Source organism: Mirounga leonina, unplaced genomic scaffold (assembly GCF_011800145.1).
Source record: "Mirounga leonina isolate KUSES-001 unplaced genomic scaffold, KU_Mleo_1.0 Mir_109, whole genome shotgun sequence".
Lineage (NCBI taxonomy): Eukaryota > Metazoa > Chordata > Mammalia > Carnivora > Phocidae > Mirounga > Mirounga leonina.
The window spans coordinates 4899809-4916145 of NW_023270244.1; the positions used below are offsets into that span (position 1 = coordinate 4899809).

General features: G+C 35.2%; 1 protein-coding gene across 5 annotated transcripts in view; it reads right to left on the reverse strand.

Annotated features, from left to right (window-relative positions):
* LOC118020124 (probable JmjC domain-containing histone demethylation protein 2C) overlaps positions 1–16337 on the reverse strand; it is a 342056-nt gene that overhangs the window by 13812 nt on the left and 311907 nt on the right. For all 5 annotated transcript variants that reach the window (XM_035020072.1, XM_035020055.1, XM_035020063.1 and 2 more), the window contains 12 exons: positions 15859–16060; positions 12986–13200; positions 11896–12048; positions 8040–8129; positions 7426–7553; positions 7018–7231; positions 6285–6499; positions 5319–5597; positions 2300–2468; positions 1646–1736; positions 1025–1155; positions 533–655 (listed from right to left, as the gene is read on the reverse strand). In XM_035020072.1, coding sequence (XP_034875963.1) covers positions 533–655; positions 1025–1155; positions 1646–1736; positions 2300–2468; positions 5319–5597; positions 6285–6499; positions 7018–7231; positions 7426–7553; positions 8040–8129; positions 11896–12048; positions 12986–13200; positions 15859–16060 — 2010 coding nt within the window. The remainder of the gene's footprint in view (positions 1–532; positions 656–1024; positions 1156–1645; positions 1737–2299; positions 2469–5318; positions 5598–6284; positions 6500–7017; positions 7232–7425; positions 7554–8039; positions 8130–11895; positions 12049–12985; positions 13201–15858; positions 16061–16337) is intronic.

The window sequence follows — 16337 nt, forward strand, 5'->3', positions numbered from 1 at the left end:
TCAATCTCAGAACCCCAGGACCCACTTTCTATTCTCCAATAAAGTGTTATAAAGTAAGCTTAGCAGTTTGTTTTCACAAACAGAACAATTAAAGATAGAAAAGGAGCAAATAAAAATACTCATTTTTAAAATTAAAATTTCTAGGGGCGCCTGGGTGGCTCAGTCGTTAAGCATCTGCCTTCTGCTCAGGTCATGATCCCAGGGTCCTGGGTTCGAGCCCGGCATCGGGCTCCCTGCTCCGCGGGAAGCCTGCTTCTCCCTCTCCCACTCTCCCTGCTTGTGTTCCCTCTCACTCGGTCTCCCTCTCTCTGTCAAATAAATAAATAAAATCTTAAAAAAAAAAAAAAATTCTATTATATTGAAAAAAGACAGGTAAATCAAGCACTCTTAAAGTAATAAAGATTAGAATATCCCTATATCCACTGCAATTCTTTCTGCAATCTTTGCTGTTTACTCAGAGGCTGACATTCCAGATAAGTCCTAGTGTGGTTATTCAATTTCATCCCCCAAACCACTATTCAAGTTTCTTTACCTGCTTTTGAGAGAATGCCATTTCCTTTTGCTATGCCAACATAGACTAGAATATTTACAACATCAGAAACTTCAACATGGAGATTTGTTGTTCCTATGTCATGATCTTTAGCAGCAGCTACACCTGTGTATAAAATAGAATTTTATTTGACTGAATACATATCCTAGATAGTCCCCCTAAAATCAGCTCTATGAGGAAAATCTGTTAATTGTAATTTGAGCTTTAGTTTCCTTGTTCCAAAGCCTGCTCCCCAAGAAATTTCCATAAAAAATAAAATTACTAGAAAATGTAAATATTTTACAAGGAATTAGCAAGTACTTAACTATATTGGCTATTAATATCTAATATACTATCTGATAGAAAAAAAAGATTTCAGTGGATTACTAAAAAATGGATTTAGTAGAGCCTAAAAATCACTAGACAATTTATCTTTGGACAGCAGTTAAAATTTCATATAATTCCAAGTTCACGGAAATGCAAATATATACCTACCATAGGCACTGCACAACCTGGGTCCTAGATCAGGGCGTACAAAAAATCCTGGCAAATGAGAGGCCAAATTGAATTTTCCTTCTGGATTACAATATTCTGGCAATGGTAGGCTTTTCAAAAGATCTTCGTATCTGAAGAATAACAACATTGACTTCTTTTGAATACAGATTAACATTCTTAGGTGCTTTCATATACAAAATTTTCAGGTTGTTCAAAACATAATACAACCTTTCCTTAAGGATTCTGACAAGTAACACTTTCCTTGACTTCATTCAGTTTAAATGAATGCCTAACACCAGGACAAGCACAGAACAGAAGTGACACTGACTAAAACTACAATTCTGTTTCTCTAATCATAGCAGATTAAAAGCATAAAGAGAAGGGAGGTCCTAAACAGGACCCCACATCCTTTGATATTAGCATTCTTTCCTTTACTTCCCTAACATAAAGACTTTATCCTACTGAGAATACAGAGACTGGGTTTTGTTCTTAATTTATTTTTAATTGGCAAGGAAAATGCCTGAAGGTTAAATATGTAGTTCCTTATCCTACTTCTGGGGATAATCTCAGCTCAAATTAAAAAACCCAAGCATTAAAATAACACGTTTTAAAAATATATACCTTGCTGGCATCATAGTCTTGAAGTCTTCTCCTGAAGGGCAATCTTTCAATTTTAAAACAACTGTTTCTCCACTTTTCGTTTTTTGTCGTTCTATAAAGAATGAAGTTCATTAGTAAAAGGTATTTTTTGCCTTTTAATTTTTAGTAATGTTTGGAGAAGAAGGAAGAAATGTAAAACGAATGATGATTATTGTATAGGAAGTATTTAATGAATGCTTGCTTATTGAGTTTAATTTCTTATGTACTTACATAGTACTAGGACTTTTATTCCTTATGTATTTAGGTATTTGTAATACTGCAAAAATATTCTTTAAAAATCTGTTTACAATTGTTATTGAAACTAGTCTTAACATTTTTATTTTTAATTTTCTAAGTGTTTTACATAACATATAATTCTCAGAGGTTTATGGGGTTGCTAAAAATATTCCCTATATGATATAAGGAAACATAGTTTAAATAACTTATTTATGGTCAAAGGAAACTAGGGGTGGAACAAAGGAATAAGACCCTTGTTTCCAAGTATTTGTCTCTTCTTTATTAGCTAAAGTAATATAGAAGTTTCAAAGATTAAAAATCTGTTAAGTCATATTTGCAATTTATAATTTTGGGGGGATATATTTCAGAAAACAGTAAAACAAACAAAAAACAACATACTTGAAACTTCTTCAAAACCATCCCAGAATTCCTTAACATTGGCATTTGAAATAATGCTGTCTTTGCAGTTCAGGAGATCAGCTTGGTGGTCTCCAAAATCAAGACTAATTGACTCCGCCTTCCACAAGCTAATGTTCATTTTCTTATGCACACCAGAAACCACTGCAGGCTTATAAATAAATAAATAGACAGATTGATAAGTTAAAAGGTATATGGACAAGCACACGAATTTTCCAAAATTCGATTTTATACACATATACAACAAACAGATAACATGTTAAGTTTTAGGACTAATGACAAATTGTGAAAATAAAAGGGACTACTGAAAATAGTCCCTGACCTGAAAAGATGGACATAATATACTGTCAAAGACAGTAAGAGAGAATGCCATGTAGAACAGATAGCCATTTTTTAAAATTAAAGTTAACATGTAGTACATTTTCAGGAAAGAAGTCTTAAAGGACTAGATTAAAAATTTCAGTTCTAGGTAGTATAAATATGGATTTTTGGCTGCTTTATTTATAGACTAATTTTTGAAGCTAGAACATAACCTACTTACGTATCTATTATGTGTGATAGCTATAATAAGATTTTAACGGAACACATATAGTCCTTGAGATTAAAACATAATTTGTATCATTTAAAACACATACACATGTTCTTTACCTCCATAAAGATCATGATAAATAAAAATATTAAACCACCAGGCAAAATATTAAATTTCGAGCTTAATGGCTGACTCCCTGAAAGTAAATCTCTCCTTTGAAATCATATGAATTTGAATTCCCTCAAGGCTATCTAACCCAAAACTAACAATTGAAGATTTAAAGCTTCTAGAACTCCAATGCTGATGTAAAAAAAACCTCTACAACAATCTGATATACTATCCCCAAGGTTTTGGGTTTTTTAAATTCCTTTATTATAAAAGAAGCAAATGTCTGGGATATAGAGAACAAAGAAAGTTGTGACTCTCTTGTAAAATACACTATTTATTAAGTCATCTTAAACTTCATTAAGATAATTACATTTCAGGAACCACAGAGCAGAATAACCTCTAGCTAGGGTTCTTATCACAAAAGATATCTCAAAAGAAAAGAAAAACAACAAAAATCATCTTAAATCTGGTTAACTACTTACTTGGGGGACCACATTAAACTTCCCTTCAACAGGCTAATAATATATCCAACTATAAAAAATAGGTTCAGCTGTTAATTAACTATTGTTGGCAATTCGGATATTAATTCCCAGCCCATACTGTGGCTAACCAATAATACTCCTATCCAGCCCTATGCCACGCTTTCTAATGGTAGTCATATTGTCAAAACAATGAGGGGCAAATTAGCTAGTATATTAGAATATTCTCAAGCAGGGCGCCTGGGTGGCTCAGTTGGTTGAGCGACTGCCTTCGGCTCAGGTCATGATCCTGGAGTCCCGGGGATAGAGTCCCGCATCGGGCTCCCTGCTCGGCAGGGAGTCTGCTTCTCCCTCTCCCACGCCCCCTTTGTGTTCCCTCTCTCGCTGTCTTTCTCTGTCAAATAAATAAATAAAATCTTTAAAAAAAAAAAAAAAGAATATTCTCAAGCAGAATTCTTAGGCTACCATCATCATCATCTTCGCAAAATACTGGAAACCTTCCTATTTTGATTCCTTGCCTACAGCCTTATTTTCCTCTAATTCAACTCCAATCTGCTTTGCTGTCAGTTATTTTAATATGTCAATCTGATTACTTTGACTCATCAATTAAAACTATCATCTACAGGATAAAATTCAAACTCCTTAGTGTAATAATCAAAGGCCCTTCATAATCATAACCCTAACTACCATTTCTCACCATTCTCCCACAGAACTCTTTTATCTATGTTCCAAACAAAACTACTTAACAGTACCCCAAGCACCCGATGCTCTTGTTTATTTCCAACCTCTTGTTCACATCTAGAAAAATTTCACTTAACCCCTGAGGCATCAATTCAGACTAGCATTTCTGAATTAGTACTCTAGCCTAGTCATTCCCTTTTTTGGGTTTTTACAGCACTTTAACAAAGTTCTTAGAATATTTAACATACTTATTAAAATATTTACTTGACAGCTCAAGCACATACCAAATCAAGTGGTCTAAATTATGACCCGCCAATGGCATCAGGGCTTCAAGGGGAGCCAAAGAGAAAACAAAGGAAAAAACAACAACAACAAAAAGGAAATAAAAAGCTAAATATTGTGTATGTGTGATACATGGGTATGAATTTTTTCTGGGGAGAAAGGAATGAAGTTTTCTTCACATCGTGAAAAGGATTAGTGACCTAAAAGATTAATAAGAACCACTAGCACTAAAGTTTACTCATCTTACTTATTTTTGTATCTTTAATGGCCAGCACAAAGACTAGATTTTATTAGCAGCTCAATAACTATCTGTTCAATGAAGAAAGTAAAATAAAATTGCAAACGATGTATTCCAGAAAGCAAGAAAAAAACAACATAATACTAAATCATGCAAATTCTTAATTTTGTTCACAATTTCTGCATTAATGTAATAAACTGCCCTCTGAAATGTGTCTCAAACATTCTATGAAAACTCTGGTCAAAGAGAGTATCATTTTCATCATTGAACAGAATGAAATAATGTCATTCAAGATCTGATGAACTAATGTATAAAAAAATGTTCTATGGATGAACATTAAAGGCAAAAAAACATCTACATAACTTTTGGTTAGTCTGAGGCAAATGCTTCTGTAGATATGAATCTGTTAACTGTACTAAGATGCAAATGTAAAAAAAGGAAGTACCAAATTTTATAAATATATGGCTTTATTAAGTCTGTTGACTGATAGCTAAAAAATATAACATCAATCAGTGCTTCCCCTTTAATTCATATAAATCTGACCAAAAAATAAGAATTCAGAAACAGTAATTCTGTTAACCTTTTTGTTTTTGATCTCTTACTTCCAAATGTGTTAAGTACTATCTTTCCCCTTTCTTCCTATCCAACCAGTTTCAGTTTCACTAATTAGCTTAAAATACTCACTTGTCCATGTTTCCAACACTCTTTGAAAAGCTTCCAATTATTAATATTTTTATAATCCTTAAGCCACAGAATATGCTGCTCACAGATCCAAGAATGTGGTATATCACTGTACAATTTATTGTTTTCCTCCATGGGTGATTTTCTGCTCTCTTTGGGTTCTTCTTTCAGCTCTGGTTTTACATTTATTTTAGAGGCTTTAGTTGGTGGAATTTTGTTTTCAACAACTGAAGCAATTATGTCATCAAGAATGTTTGGCATAGTCCTTCCACTTTTACCACTCTATTAGGGAAAAAGTTATATATTAAGAGGAAATGTATACATCTTTAAACTTTCACTCTGGTTTACTCCTAACATAGCAAACAACCAACACAAACATTTTATGTGCCTTCAAGAATATGTAATCATGTCAGTGAATATGCATCTATAGTCCCTACGCTGTTCCTAACAGATATGAACCAGAGTTTGGTGGTCTTCTATGTGAGAAACTACCAGGTCCCCAGAAACTGTAAGTGTGGCCCTTTGTATTATTTTAGGACTAGCGCAGAGGAGATAGATGGGTGGAATCTCCCATATACTTTTAAAGATCACTAAAAATTTGTGCCTACCTATACAATTATTGTTTTTTCATTTTCTTCTGGTGCATAATTAAAACAAAAACTGATTACTAAATATTTTTAGTAACAAAACATTAACCATGTGATTTATTTCCCCTACAAGATATGTTGTTTTCAAATTCTGAAGGAGACTCTTAGGGCTCTTCTGGCATTAAATGCCCCCCCCAACCTTTTTCACCTGGGGGGAAAAACCCAAATCTCCAGCTTTTAAGCTATGAGATTTATACTGCAATTGGGAGCATGCCTAGTAATAAGTGTCTTTTATTTCATTTGCATCTATTTCTTGTGTGGTTCACAGCCAAATCCAAATTTAAGGTCCATATGAAAACCAAAAATCTGGCATCTTACTCACTGGGGTTCCCATCGAATACACTGGGGCAAAGGCAATGCCAGCGTCTGTAGAACCCACACGGAGCTTGCCAGCAGTTGTGGTCAGCAAATCTCGTAAAGTTGAGCCCTGTTCATTATTCTGGGACACAGGAGGTGATGTTCTGCTATTTGGAGAATCAGGGTTGTCTTGTTCTCTTTCTTCTTTAATTTGCTTTTCAAGGGCAAATTCTTTGTTTTCTGAAATATAACATTTACAAAATTCAAATAAAATTAAGCATGCTGCTAAAGTACAGAAAAAACTGGGACCCTACATTTGATAGTGAGAGGTAAAAAGTGTAGCACTAGTGATTTATTCACCTGAACACACCCAGAGGATGGGTTAGATCCTTCAAAATGGAGTCAAACAGTTTGAATATGAAAAGGCCTTCCTCAATATCTTACACATGTAGCTGAGTTTGCACCTGTCACAAATGAAAAATGCTACAGCTAAGACAGGGAGAAAGTATAGTTTAAATTACAAATCTACTGCCCTGGTGGCTTTAATGATATGCTCATCCACAAATGATTCTCTAACTGATTTTGATACAATCATGGGAAGGTGAGTTCCTAACAACAGAAAACAAATGTTTTCCTGAATCTAAACCATTCATAATGCAAGCAAAGGACAAACGTAAATTGTAATAAGTGAATATTACATATTAATGTAGATTGTCAGTTATATTATGGTCCTCTATTATACACTTAATTATATTCACCTTTTTTTTCCTCTCTGGACTTCTGTTCTGCAAGATCTGCTAACCAGTGCAGTGGTGACTGGGATTCTGGAGGAGTTAACTTGCTGTCTGTGCTTACGTCACTCCCTGGGCTGCTGTTGCCATTACTCTCAGACTTCTGAGGGTTATTTTGCTGCTGAGACTCAGGCATGCACAGAGAAATTTTATTACTGTGATTAAGAACATTCTGTAAAACCTGTAAGGGTAGAACAATTAAACTTTTAAAATACTGCTTTTTCAATTATTCAGAGTTAAAAGTAGTAGTTATATTTATACAGTAACAAAGAAAACATAAGTTTACAAAACACAAGTCCTAAATTGGATTTCAAATATCAAAGCTGATTAATTTAACCATGCGTTTCATTTGAATAATTAGAAAGTTGTACTCACTTGAGATACACCATTCATTGCAGGAAAATTTCCAACTTGTATATTCTGTTTGTTAGTGCAATGACAATGGGATTTAATACCATATTTTTCTCTAAGAGCATGCATCGCATCTAGAAGATCTGTCAAAACTACAAAAAATAATAGTGGTTAATAAAAGGATTGCCCCTAGTTGTTAAGATCATAAAATTTTTCCTGTTTATCTTGTGCAGGTTTTCTTGTGTTCTTTCACTTTTCTTCCCGTTTTTTTTTCCATCTCTTCTATCTATTTCAGGTTTGATCATTCAGCCAAGTTCATGTTCTCTATTTTCTCTCTTACCTCTACTATTAAAAATTCAGTATGCTCAAAAAGGGGAGAATATCATAAATCTAATAAGCATTTTCATTACACTCTAGTTTTCCCTCTCTAAAATGGTTCCTCTGGCTTTCTTCATCATTGGGGCTGGGCTTACCTTGCTAGCTTTATTACACAGAAGATTCTAAGAACTGAACAAAAACAATTCAAGATTAGAAAAACCTTACCTCTCCATTCCATTATACCCCTACATAATCCTAAATAATCTAGAGCAAGCAAGAGTTATTACACTACTAAGTAAATAATTTGCATTTATACTTACCAGAACCGGGTATAATTTGAGTTGGCATTAAATGTTTGTGATCATGAGGCTGTCCCTTCACACACTTCATCCAAGCATACAGTTCTTTATCTGTATGATTACAACATATTTATTTTTATATCTGTCATGGTTTTATAATTATAAAATTGGTGGTTTGTATAAAAAGAGCTTAACAGGGGCGCCTGGGTGGCTCAGTCATTGGGCAACTGCCTTCGGCTCAGGTCATGATCCCAGGGTCCTGGGATCGAGCCCCGCATCGGGCTCTGGAGCCTGCTTTTCCCCCTCCCACTCCCCCTGCTCGTGTTCCCTCTCTCGATGTGTGTCTCTCTCTGTCAAAAAAATACATAAAATCTTATTTATTTGACAGACAGAGAAAGCACAAGCAGGGGGAGCAGCAGGCAGAGGGAGAAGCAACAGCCCCCCCCCACCCCCGAGCAGAGAGCCTGATGTGGGGTTCAATCCTAAGACCCTGAGACCATGACCTGAGCCGAAGGCAGATGCTTAATCAACTGAGCCACCCAGGTGTCCCAAAAGCTTCACAATTATATAAAATGTCAATGGTAGGCTTCAAATGTTCGGTTTTTTAAAAATAAGACAGTTCCATCATTCTGATAACTATAAAAACAAGGTACAAAATTGATATGTTATTTAGCCTTTTCTAAAATTACCATTATTTATTGTCATTAATGTATTTGTTACCTCTATCTTCCTTATTTGATTTTAGCTTCTCTGTCGCTCATCCCCTATTATCTCTTCACTATTTTCTGTGTCCAACAGGGCTGTCGCCTGATCTTAGCACATCAGAAACTGACACAAATTTGAGGCTACTGCTCTTTTCCTTTTATGCTTTAAAGACATGTAGAGGAACTGCCATGGGATGTCAAAAAGACATTTTGACATGGGATGACAAAAAGCTATTTTATACAAAATATTTGTTATTAGTGCCTTCAAACAAGGCTCCATACCTGGAGTTGTAAACATATTAAGGCATAGCATGAGGCAAATAATACACAGGAAAAATATTACCTTGATCTCAAGGATATCTTTTGCTATAAATTTGATGACACAGATAGCTACTTACGTTGTAGCTGTTAATAGATGCAATAAATATCAGAAAGCTCATTTTATTCAGCATAGAAAATCTACAACTATTATTTCATGAAAAGCTGCAGACTAAATAAAATTCAAATCCAGTCTAAAGTGTCTAAAACTGGTTTTCTTTAAAAGCTTTCCAACTAGGGGTGCCTGGGTGGCTCAGTCGGTTAAGAGTTGGCCTTCGGCTCAGGTCATGATCCCAGAGTCCTGGGATCCAGTCCTGTATCTGGCTCCCTGCTCAACCGGGAGTCTGCTTCTCCCTCTCCCACTGCCCCTCCCCCTGTTTGTGCTCTCTCGCTCTCTCAAATAAAATCTTTAAAAAACAAAACAAAACAAAAAAACCAACTTTCCCCTCCAGAGCCTACACAGTAACCTGTAAATGTTTTCGAACTGCTTATATTTTAGACACTTATGCTAATTGCCACTATATAAAGCAACAACCTATAAATGATTTTATTACAATATTTAACAGTGAAATAGATATATAGATACAGAATACAACTTAAGGCATATAGGTTATACTAAAAAAAAGATACAGTGACTGACAGACTATGCTTTTAAAAATTAATACTACTATGAATATCAATAGCAACATAACTATTTAGGTTTATTATACATACCTTATCTTATTCAAAAAGTGCTACATACTTATATATATGCATACAATATAGCAAAATGTGATAAATTAATTTTTTAATTAGGCAAAGGGAAAACAAAAGTAATATGGAGCCAGGAAAAAGGAATATAAAATGCATGTGATGAACAGTGCAGCCAATCCTATTAACAGAAAATATCCAAATGTATTTTTATAATTTTGAAGATAGTAAATGCCTAAAATGCATCCCTTTCTTTAAAAAAATATTTATGTATTTATTTTACGGTGTGTGTGGTGGGGGGAAGCATGCATGCATGCATGTACACTGGAGCGACAGAGGGAGAGAAAGTTCCAAGCCGATTCTGCAGACTGCAGGGGCCAAGTGGGGCTGGATCTCACAACCCATGAGATCATAACCTGAGCCGAAACCAAGTCGGATTCGGATACTTAACTGACTGCACCACCCAGGAGCCCCTAGAATGCATTCCTTACTACAGTTTCACATTTTACTCATATTTCCTATCTTTTGCATATTTCAGAAACACACAGCCATGATGTTTGGAAATATGTCCCACTACCGGGGTCTTTTTGGTTAAGTGCTCAGTGTCTAAGAAAAAGAGTTAGAGGGGCGCCTGGGTGGCTCAGATGGTTAAGCGTCTGCCTTCGGCTCAGGTCATGGTCCCAGGGTCCTGGGATCGAGTCCCGCATCGGGCTCCCTGCTCAGCGGGAAGCCTGCTTCTCCCTCTGCCTCTGCTTCTCTCTCTCTCTGACTCTCATGAATAAATAAAACATTAAAAAAAAAAAAAAAGAGTTAGAAAGGCTTTCGTAACCTTACCAGTGGAAAAGATACTGATGGCTAACTCATAATTTATCTATCTGATATACAACTCTGAAAAAGAGTTACCTGGATATGAAAATGACATGCATCATTTTTAGACATTAAACAGTTTCTATCACTAAACATGATTTTACTTCTAATACTTCCACAATTTGAATCCTCTCATTTCATGATGACTTTATCCCAAACAAATTACTGAAAAATTTCAGGTTACCAGTATTAGGAAGCTACTTCCAAATTTGCCTTGGATAAACTTTTTCTAAAAACACTTTTAGCATGAGAAAAGGTGAATTTAGTTACTTCCTTTTTACATTTTATATTATCTCCAACTGTACTAACATGCAGAACACCTGTTTTTGTGCCATTTTTATCTAGAAATTAGAAATAACAGCTTCAGAGACTACTTTCATATGTAATAAAGACTTTTTTCTCAAAGAACTAGGGAATAAATGATACTGATGGAAGCATACTCTTGAACGTTTTGATTTGAACTTTATGGTCTTAAGGACAGAGAACAAACTGAGGGTTGATGGAGGAAGGAGGGTAGGGGATGGGCTAGATGGGTAATGGATATTAAGGAGGGCCCTTGTTGTGATGATCACCGGGTGTTTTATGTAAGTGATGAACCACTGAATTCTACTCCGGAAACCAATATTGGTTATACGGTTAACTATGTTAACTAACTAGCATTTAAATAAAAATTTGAAGGAAAAAAAAAGAACTTTATGGACCAATTATTTCGAAAAATCAGTTCACATGGTTTTAATGAAATTTAAATGACTCATGTGCACGACCATGTAATTAACAGGTTCTAGAATGCACTTCGGGCTCCTAAAGCTGGAATCTGAAAGTAGCAAAGCCTATCCTTAACTGGGCTACATTAAAGAACTACCTGCTTGACGGGTGCCTGGGTGGCTCAGTCAGTTAAATGTCTGACGCTTGATTTCGTCTCAGGATCATGGGATGGAGCCCCATGTCAGGCTCCATGCTCAGCAAGGAGTCTACTTGAGGCTTCTCCCTCTGCCCTACCCCCACCCCGCTCATTCTTTCTAAAATAAATAAATAAATCTTAAAAACAACACAACTACCTGCTTGAAATGAGAGGGTGGATCTTTCTAATGAGGATAAAAGGATGTAGATGCAGTTTTTATTCTAGAAAATCTGGCCATTAATAAACTTCACAAAACTTCTTTAATGTAATATATTCAAAATAAAGGAAAGCAGGGGAAAAATAAAAAACCCTCACACACATATCATTTTCTAGATGAATGACCCTAAAGAAAATGAACATTATATAAATTTCAATTTATATAGAGTTATAAACCAACCTCTAGAACTCTTCCTTTCCTTTGCCTTGTAACAATCTAAGCAGACCACAAATCCACATTTTTGGCAGACCCAATGAATGTTAAACAATGTTGCTTCACATGCATCACACATTTCCCGCACTCCTCTCACTGCTCTTTTCCAGGCAATTTTGGCTGAAATACAGAAAAATAAAAATTTAAAGGCAAACATGCTCTTTTCCACACAATTTTTGCTGAAATACACAAAAACAAAAATTTAAAGGCAAACCAAGAACTTCAAAGGATGTATTAACTAAAGATCAACCGATTTCTTGAATTAGTAATTCTCTTCAGAAGATTTACATCTAATGGAGTTTTTCAACCTTAGCACTTTTAAGATTTTTGACTGAATAATTCTCTGTTGTGAGGGACTATTCTGTGCAATGTAGAATATTTAGGGTCATCTGTGACCTCCACCCATTAGATGCTAGTACTCCATCACCTCCCCCCAGCATTGCAGTTATACAACCAAAATTGTCTCCAGCCATTGTTACACATCCCTTGAGGGACAAACCACTGATTTAAGAGAAAGGGAGGAAAAGAAGCTAACATACTAACATTTAGAGTACTTAATGTTAGGTGCTTTACATATGTAAATATAATTACTTTCTAAACAAAGCTATGAGAGTTATTCCACTTTACAGTCATACAGTTAAAAGCAAGTAGTAAATCTGAGATTCAAAAATACAAATCCATCTAACTCTAAAGACTATGATGAACCACACCAGATTAAAAACTTAAATAATTGGTATGGACTATGTCTTTCTCAGGCAAAGGCTGAAATTTCCCCATTTCATTTCTGAAATATCCCTATGACGCTAACTATATGTCATAATGGTAGAAACTGCATAATGTTATTGTGAGTTCATGACCTGATAATCCATTCATTACAACCTCAGTTGGAAAATATGTTACCTTAAGTACGTATAGGTGCATCTGTACATAAAAAAATGTCATCAAAATTAAATATCAATGAGACCAGGTAAAATTCAGGGACTTAATCCCATTAAGTATACTTGAAAGAGAAATTCTTAAAATGAAATGTGTACATTTGTATATTTAACTTCCTTACCATCCTTTTTCACCCAGGACAAAGCTGTTTTTTCCGATGTTACTAACTGACAGAACTTATCACCTATGATATCCAAGATGTATTTTGAAGTTTCTACATCTAGTTCATCATCATCATAATTTTCATGTGTCCATAAGCTCATAGCTTCATCATCATATTGGTCAGGAGAAGAAAAACCATCTATTCTAACCACTCCATTTTTACTAAATGACAATCTGAAATATTAAAACATAAAAGGATTAGATATCTAGACAGAAGTCCAGTTTTATAAAGTTGTAAATTTATAATTAATTTACATTTTTATATTATGAACACATAAATATGTTAAAAAATAAGAAAATAGGTTAGTCCTTCATATACACACATACTTTAATTATTAATTAAATTTAACAAATTTAAATGACTCCCATAGTGTTACACAAATGGCAATGATAAGCAGCACCAATTTTAGGTTGTTTCAAGAAATAAGATTTTTTCAATCAAATGAAAACTATAATCCAAGTGTTTGATGAGGACAAGAGTTAAAATGCTGGCCAAATGCTGCCTAGAGTAATGCTGTTATTTTACACATAACCTAAATCAAGAACCTCTTAAGTGGAAAATGCCCTAAATTGAGGTGCCTGGGTGGCTCAGTTGGTTTAGCGTCCGACTTTTGATTTCGGCTCACGTCATGATCTCAGGGTCCTGAGATCAAACCCCACACTGGGTTCTTGCTGGGTGAGGAGTCTGCTTAAGATTCTTTCTCCCTATGCTTCTTCCTCTGTACCCCCTCTCCCTCTAAATAAATACATACATAAATGGAAAGAAACTGCCTTAAATCACCTCAAGATTTTCACTGGATTAAAAAAAATGCCAAGTACAGATACATTGTTTTCATTAATTAAAATGACTATTTATGACTTAGAGGAACAAGGATGAAATTCTCAAGTTTATTAGGAACCCAATTATGTGTGCTTAGCTCCTCTCAGCTTCTGACATCCAATTCATGTAACTACTCAATTTAGAAAATTTTAGGGTAAATGGAAGGCAACATTGCCATTCTTTTCTTTGTTGGCGGTTATTTTTCAGTTATCATAGTACTTACCCTTTTTACTCTCAATCAGGGGATATCAGCAGTTCATTACAATTCATTCTCTATTTTTCCGATGGAAACCAAGAACATTTCCTTTTACCACCCCCTTTTCTCATACTTTTATTACCTAAACCTTTTCTTCTTTTTTTAAACCAGATTTCTCCCTTTGTTATAGTCCATCATCTTACTTCAGCTTTGTGCTATTATCTCTATCTGAACATCTTTCCTTCAAACCTGCTTTCCCCCCCTTTTTTCTTGAGAAAGGGATGGGGGAGGGGTGAGGGAGAAGGAGAGAGAGAATCTTAAGCAGACTCCATGCCCAGCAGAGAGCTGACACGGGGCTCCATCTCATGACCCGAGATCATGATCTGAGCTGAAATCAAGAAACCAATGACTGGGCCACGCAGGCACTCCAACCAACTTTCCTTTTGATTTCTTGTTCATCTTTTCTGCAATTCCATGTGTACAACCTTTTACATCTATTCTTTAAAGTTGTCTGTCCTTTGGGGATTATTGGTTAAAAAGCCCCTGAAGTAAAAATAAGAAACAGAACCTGTTCTGTTCCTACCAATACATTTCTTGGGGTCTCTACTAGGCCACGAGCATAGGTATATTTACCAGAGCAAAGTGTCTCCTAATCTCTTAGGAAGATGATGGTGATGATTAGGAAAATAACAAGCTAACATTAATAAAATCATTCATATGTGCTTGGTACTAAAGTAAGGACTTTGTGTACTTTATCTCATTTAATCATGAAATCTCTCTGCAGTAGGTACCACTATCATTAGTATGCATATGAAACAGGCTTAGCTGTAATAAAGTCATACAGGAACCAAGAGAAAGAGCTAAAACTCAGGAATGAATGATTCTACAACCTGAGACATTAACTATTAGTCTCTACTGGCCGGGTCAGCCAGCTATTCTTTTTGTTGAACTCTTTTTTTTTTTTTTTAATATTTTTATTTATTTATTTGATAGAGAGAGACACAGTGAGAGAGGGAACACAAACAGGGAGAGTGGGAGAGGGAGAAGCAGGCTTCCCGCGGAGCAGGAAGCCCGATGCAGGGCTCGATCCCAGGACCCTGGGATCATGACCTGAGCCAAAGGCAGATGCTTAACCGACTGAGCCACCCAGGTGCCCCTTTTTGTTGAACTCTTAAAAGTCTATATATGATTTTAGTACTGAAGAATTATTTAGTAATGTTAATATTAGAGTAGTATGTAGGATAATAACAACTACAAGTTGTTTTTATACTTACTACAAAACCTGTGAAATGTGACATGACATGGTACTGACATCCTTTTTCTCATAACTCATATTTTCATAGCTACATGTTTAACAAAAGTATGGGTAGTCCATTGTAATGCAATGACTTTAGTTTAATGCCTAGATTGTTTACCTACATTTATAGACTATTTGTGATTTCTAGCTAATATACAGATATAAATCCAACACTGTTTTGGTCAAAGTACATAAACTTTAAAAAATTCTTAAATCAAACAAATTGCTGTTTCCTATTATTTTCTAGAAAAAATAATAACATTTTTCATTAAGGATGAGTAAATCTCTCAGAAGAGAAAGGCCATATTAACACAAGTAACAATATGAATTATGAATTTAGTCCCATAGTTAGCTATTATTAAATTTACCACAAAAAAAGTTTAATACTCTTTTATAATGTTTCAGAAATAGGGAAGCTCAAAGGACTCATTTCCACCTCTGTAAGGGACCCTCAGAATGGTAGTATAATTTCCAATATCCAATAAACATACTTTTCCCCAATTAGGTATTTTCACTTACCGTCTAAAGTAGTAAAACCTACAAAACACTGGTGAATGAGTTGGTTCTTCTCCTTTTTTACTCCGAATAAGTCTACATTCCCGGCACTTTTGCAAATTAGGCCCTATCTCACAGCAGGAGTCATCCTGTAAAAAGGATTCCCCCGTTTGCTTCAGCTTCTTGACTTTACGCCAATCTTTTAATACTGAACGAGGGATGCCAGCTGTAAAACCAGTAGGAAAGTATTAGCAAGATTACAACTTTTTAAAAAAGTACATACACTCCTTGAGATAAAATTCAAGACAAGTACACAATTGTCACAATATATTAAGACTGTAAAAAAGAAGCAAAGACATTATAGTTCTAGGTCCTCATTAATAACAAAAAATCCACAGCAGCATTTCTATTTACTCACTTTCTATTAATCAAATGAACTCTTATGTCAGTATACTGGAAACGCAGAGCTGAGTACATCTTCCAGCTCACTGAAATCTTTATAT